The sequence below is a fragment of the Populus nigra genome, chromosome 4 (assembly GCF_951802175.1).
Source record: "Populus nigra chromosome 4, ddPopNigr1.1, whole genome shotgun sequence".
Classification (NCBI taxonomy): domain Eukaryota; kingdom Viridiplantae; phylum Streptophyta; class Magnoliopsida; order Malpighiales; family Salicaceae; genus Populus; species Populus nigra.
This window is the reverse complement of record NC_084855.1, coordinates 13,814,688-13,820,693: the sequence shown is the minus strand read 5'-3', so window position 1 is coordinate 13,820,693 and position 6,006 is coordinate 13,814,688. Positions and strand designations below refer to the sequence as shown.

At 32.4% G+C, this 6,006-nt stretch overlaps 1 protein-coding gene across 1 annotated transcript; it reads left to right on the top strand.

Moving 5' to 3' along the window:
- Positions 1-553: 553 nt before the first annotated feature.
- On the top strand, positions 554-2,315 carry LOC133691686 (NAC domain-containing protein 43-like). Its single transcript, XM_062112288.1, has 3 exons — positions 554-825; positions 1,004-1,272; positions 1,355-2,315. The coding sequence occupies exons 1-3, from the start codon at positions 642-644 to the stop codon at positions 2,045-2,047; spliced, it is 1,146 nt and encodes a 381-aa protein (XP_061968272.1). The 5' UTR covers positions 554-641; the 3' UTR covers positions 2,048-2,315.
- The last annotated feature ends 3,691 nt before the right edge of the window (positions 2,316-6,006 follow it).

The following is a 6,006-nucleotide window of genomic DNA, read 5'->3' as shown; positions in this document are numbered from 1 at the left end:
TGCGTAGGACGCTAGTGTCCACTCCTCCTACAATAGTATGAAAGTATTTTGTTTTGTTTTTTTGAACTTCATCGGGGCCACGCGAGAACACATTGACGAACCCATCATTTCTTTCTCGTTGTGGTGGTTGCACAAACAAAACAAAGGGGGGAGAGAGAGAGACCCACCCATCATCTTTTTCTCGTCGTGTTGGTTGTACATGTAGAAAGAGAGAGGAGAGAGGCCTGTGGTTGTTTGAGAGAGGTTCTTGTCCATGGAGATGTTAAGGTCGAGTGTCAGAGCTGCGATGGGGGCGTTCCTTCTGTAGTCTAGTTGCCACCAACGTCCATGTGGGACCTAAACTGATACCCTACTCATGGACCCACTTTGAATTTCCAAAAAAAATTCCCTGTCACCATCAATGTAGGTCGGTCGCTCTTATCAGACGCACAGTAGAATGGAACCCCACTTGAAGACCAACGCTACAGTCACCATGATATCAGACCTTTTCTCATGTATTTTTGGCCGTTTATGTCCTTCCGCCCATATATATATAGTCCAATGTACATACTCATTTTGGTACACCACCAATATTTCAGTTACTCTAAGACTTTCTCCATTCATATATTTTGTCCTAACCCCTCTTCCTCACTCCCTCATTAATGACAGAAAACATGAGTATATCTGTGAATGGGCAATCTCAGGTCCCTCCTGGCTTTCGATTTCACCCCACAGAAGAAGAGCTCTTGGATTACTACTTGAGGAAGAAGGTCTCGTATGAGAAGATTGACTTAGAAGTGATCCGAGATGTTGATCTTAATAAGCTCGAACCATGGGATATACAGGGTGCTTAGACGTTTTTCTAAATCTTCCTCATGATTTCTTTCTAATTTATTCAATTCGTAAAAGAAATCTTATACTTTTTCTCTTTTTCCAGAACTATAGTTTTTTATTTCCTCTTCAAATGATTGTATTAGATGTGTGCCGAATTAAGTGGTGTTAATGACGATTCGGTTTTCTGCAGAGAGATGCAAAATAGGAACCGCCCCACAAAACGATTGGTACTTCTTTAGCCACAAGGACAAGAAATATCCAGCCGGTACGCGCACCAATCGAGCAACTGCTGCGGGATTTTGGAAGGCTACTGGCCGTGACAAGGTGATATACGGCACTGGCAAGCGGGTTGGAATGAGGAAGACTCTTGTGTTCTACAAAGGCCGAGCCCCACATGGACAAAAATCCGATTGGATTATGCATGAATATAGGCTGGACGATAATCCCAGTGAAACCAATGTAAGCCTCTTTCAACCATGGGTCAGTGGTCATGTTTGCATTATACATGTTCATACAAGTAAGATGTTTTATTTATGTCAAGGTCTCCAATGTTATGGGAGAGGCAGCACAGGAAGATGGCTGGGTGGTTTGCCGTATCTTCAAGAAGAAAAATCTCAACAAAACCCTAGACAGAGCTATGAGTTCATCACCCATCACTGCAGATACCAGGAACCAGACGTTAAGTTCTTGCAATGAGGGCTCTCTAGATCAAATGCTTCATTACATGGGAAGTACTTGCAAAGAAGAAAATGAAGCAGATAATAGTGCTAGATATCTTTGGCCTATTGACACAGCAATCAACCATGTCCACCATGATAATAGATTCATGGAACTTCCAAGCTTAGAGAGTCCAAACTCTACCAGTAGCCTAAACTTTTACCAATCCATGATCACAGAAAATGAAGGTTCAATAACTAACCAGGTGAGTTACCCCTTAGACTCTGGCCTTAACAACTGGGTTGCCCTTGATAGTCTAGTTGCTTCTCAAATCAATGGCCAGGCTGAAACCTCTAGGCAATCAGCGTGCTTCCCCAATGACCCCACCATGACTTATTGTACCCCTACTGATCTTCATCATGATCTCCAATTCCCAACCCTACGATCATCATTTTCGTTTCCATCAAACAGATCTTACCATGAAACTCAAGATTATAACAGTGAAATCGACCTTTGGAATTTTTCCAGTAGATCATCGTCCGACCCACAATGGCACTTGCCAAACACCAGTGTATAGCAGAATTACCCTAGAAATAAACATTCTATAGTTCCAAAAGACAGAAGAGTATTATGATGACGGCAGTAGTTAATTATATATGTGTGTGTGATAATAATGCAAGTAATATATAGTATAAGAGTTCTTAGATGGGATGGCATTGTCATCCATTATATTTGCTTTATCAAGATGTCTGCCATTTTTGAATTTGTTTTTCTAGAAACCTAGCTGACTGTGGCTGTGGTGTATATGATTATACCTTTCTAACTGCGCATTAATAATTCTATCCTTTTATTCTTCTCTTACCTGATTCAGATTGTTTCAAAAGAGAAAAAAAAAAAAACAAAAGGCATGATCAAGATGGTCATGTGTGTAATTATTTTTGAGTTGAGTCACATGGTTTGTCGAGTTGTTGAGGTGCTGAGCTTAAGGGCTTATTTGGGATCCATGTAATATCATGAAAAAAAAACAAAAAAAGAAAAGAAAAGAGAAAGTTGTAGGACCAGACCATTTTTGCTAAAGAATGAAGAATTCGAGAGAGATTCTAGCAAATCGCTGCTTTGAAAGGCATCGAGCAGGCAGAGATGAACGTCTTCTGGCTAATATTTAGTAATGTTGTGCTCGTGATTTTAAGAATATATTAAAATAATATTTTTTTTAAATTTAATTTTGATATTAATATCTCAAAATCATCTTAAAAAAACCTAAAAAAATTAATTTAAAAAACGCGAAAACAAATGTCTCCTAGCTAGGAGAGAGGGAAATGGAAGTATTTGTAGCTTTGACAGGGATTAATTAAGTTGACTTGTTCCAAGACATTATTTGTCCACAAAGGAAACAAGCACCAATAAAAACCAAGAAAAGCTGTTCGGCAGTGAAAAACGATCGATCCACGACAGTCAGTCATGCATGCGTATCTCCATCAAATTTACGAGGAAGCTTCTCTTTTTTGGAGAAATGTTTTTTCATTGTCTCCTTTCTCTCCTTTTTTTTTTTTTTTCTCTTCAATAAATTCCACATAATATATAAATTTTCCCGTCCCAGCCAAAAGCGCCAACGCCGGCATATCTGAACAAGTTCAAGCTCCCATACTCAGAGGCATGCTTTTAAATCACCACCACAAACAAAAGAAAGCAATATTATTTGAAGTGTTCTAGAATAGTACTTTGTTAACAAACAAAATGATAGCGTTGAAGTTTGTCTCTTTTATTCTTTTTAGGTTCAACCAAGAAGCAGAATCATTGCTAATATTTCTTATTTAAAAAATTTATTGAATTTAAAATAAGATTTTACTTACGAACGAAATTGATTTTACACATTTTTACTATAAAAATAATATGATCATTGATCATTTTGTGTGTAGATAAACAATATTAATAATTTTGGGTAATTAGAGCATGGCACGAAAAAACTAGTTCTTAATTGGGTATACTTGAGTGAGATTTGTGAATTTATATACAAAATTATAAACCAATTTTTTTTATAATAAGGTAATATATTCTTTTTAACTTTTTTGAATGTATTCTAAGTGTACGTTTAAGAAGTTAGAATTAAATTAAGAAAAAGGTACAAATAAGTTAAAATAAATAATCATTAGTTCTATGATATTATTTTATGACCAATAAATCCGCTTTCAAGTTCTTCTTCCAAACAAGTTTGGTATTTTTTTTTTAAAAAAAAACAAAGATTATCATTAACATTTTTTTCTTTTTTAAAAATAAGGCTTACAAATACAAAGAATTATGTTTTTCCTCTTTTATAATCATATTTTTATTCAATTTTTTAATTTATAATACTGATAATATAAGAAAAATTAATTACAGCAATAAAAAAGTTTACAAGTGAGAAAAATTAAATATTTATAAATTTTTTATAAATTGTTTTTCAATGAAAACTGAAAAAAGAAAGAGAAAAATAAAAACCACTTGAATGGTAATTTTTAAAATATTTATGAAGGATAATATATGTACTATAATTAAATATATTTTTTAATAAATTATGAAATTACTTATTGGTATTAGAAAATTATCATAGAATTGAATGATCATTTATTTTTTAAAAATAAATTTATTAGTATTGTTTTCTATAATTAACTAGGATATAAAGATATTTCTTCTATTACATATAAATTGTAGAAGGATCCTCCTATATGTGATGATTGTTACAATTGAGCCTTCTGAATGTATTTTATAATTCCTATTAAAGAATTTTATTGCACCCGAACATGATGTTAGGGACATCTATAATTAATAGAGAAATTGAAAAAAATATAGTCGCAACCTAGTAATTTAAAAACTTAAGAATTTTAAAATAGATACTGGTTTCACAGATCTAGGTAAAAATAAGATGACTATGCATATGGAAATATAAATATAACCCTTACTATATCCTTTCAAACAAAATGTTATATTTACTATGTTTTTTCTCTTAAATTACATGCCATTAACTATGTAAATTATTTTTTAGATTATTCATGATTTATCCTAATTAATTTCTAGTATTTTGTGAAAAAATAATGTTCACCCCTAAAAATAGGAGGCTCATCAATTATATATTTTGTGAAAACGTTGATGTCGTCTATAAAAATAAAAAACTCATTGATAAGCCGTTCACAAAAAAAAAGGATGTTCAATTTGTCTCTAAAATAAGAGACTCGTTAATTAGAGCATTCATAAAAAATTTAACGGTCATCCCTAAATATGGGAGACTTGTGAATTAGGATATTCATTAAAAAAAATTAGCATCTAGCCTAGAAATTAAAAGACTCGACAATTATTTTATTAGCAAGAAATTTGAATATTTGTTCCTAAAAAAATAAGAGCCTTGTCAAATTGACCATTCAACTCGTCGATTATGCTATTTGCAAGAAATTCGAATGTTTGTTCCCTAAAAAATATAAGCTTTATCAAATTGACCATTCACAAAGTTTAAATATTTGTCTTTAAAAATAAAAGACTTATCAAATTAGTCAATCAAAGAATTTATAAATTATTGCCAACATCATGAAAATTTATCGATTTATTTTTAATTTTGAACACACATGATATATATGACAATGGATTTAAATTGATGAAGTATGCAATTAACATAAAGAAAAGAAGACAAAAGTAAAATAAAAACCTTTGACTATTTTTTTGTTATAGATTTTACAAACTAAAGGAACAAACATTCCTCCTACCATGTATAATCCACTACATATGGATTGGAATCCTAAAAGGTTAATCTTTTTATCCTATAAAATTAAGACTCAAAAGGCACCTAAAACCAAATCATACTACATAACAACAAGTCTCCTAATAGTCATTCATTTTACATAAAAGAACTCTTTCTAGCATATTTTTCTCATGAATTTCACAATAATAATAATAAAAATTATGTTTTGTAATTGTTAACTTCTAACAAGTGAAACCAAATCTCATGTGTAGCAAGCAAACCATAAGATATGCAATGATTAATTAGCTTGAGAAAAATGATGAGGACTTACCTAAATGATGATATTATTGTTGGTGTTGCCACCATATTATTGATATTTCTTTCATAAGGTGAAAGATGCAACTCTAAACCTAGTGAGGTTGTTATTGTTGCAATGTAGATGTTGTTTTCCTTCTTTTTTAGCAGGTCTTATTATTCACCCTCCTTAAGCTTTATTTTTTTATGCCTTACAATTGTTATAGATGTTGCTACTATTTTGATTGTGGAGGTAAGGCTGATATATAGAAAAAAAAACTTCTTGTTGCTACTGCTAAACGCCTAAAATAGCCAAAAATTCAAGAATGGAAGATGAGGCTATTACTGCAACTACAGAGAATAGTATTCATCATTACTTTGAAAACCATTCAACAAAACTTCAAAGTTCTATTCCCTTCTTTGTTCTAAACCTAAAATTTTCTAACCATATTTCTCCTTTCTCTCTTAGTTTCATATTATTATTTCCCAACACAGCTTCTTTCCCCTTTTTCTTCTCTCTCAATCTCTCTCGC

Excerpts from the sequence above, each read along its gene's own strand:
- LOC133691686 (XM_062112288.1), top strand. The coding sequence starts at position 642 with ATGACAGAAAACATGAGTATATCTGTGAATGGGCAATCTCAGGTCCCT. Across the intron at positions 826-1,003 it reads CGAACCATGGGATATACAGG|AGAGATGCAAAATAGGAACC; the intron begins GTGCTTAGACGT and ends GGTTTTCTGCAG. Across the intron at positions 1,273-1,354 it reads ATAATCCCAGTGAAACCAAT|GTCTCCAATGTTATGGGAGA; the intron begins GTAAGCCTCTTT and ends ATTTATGTCAAG.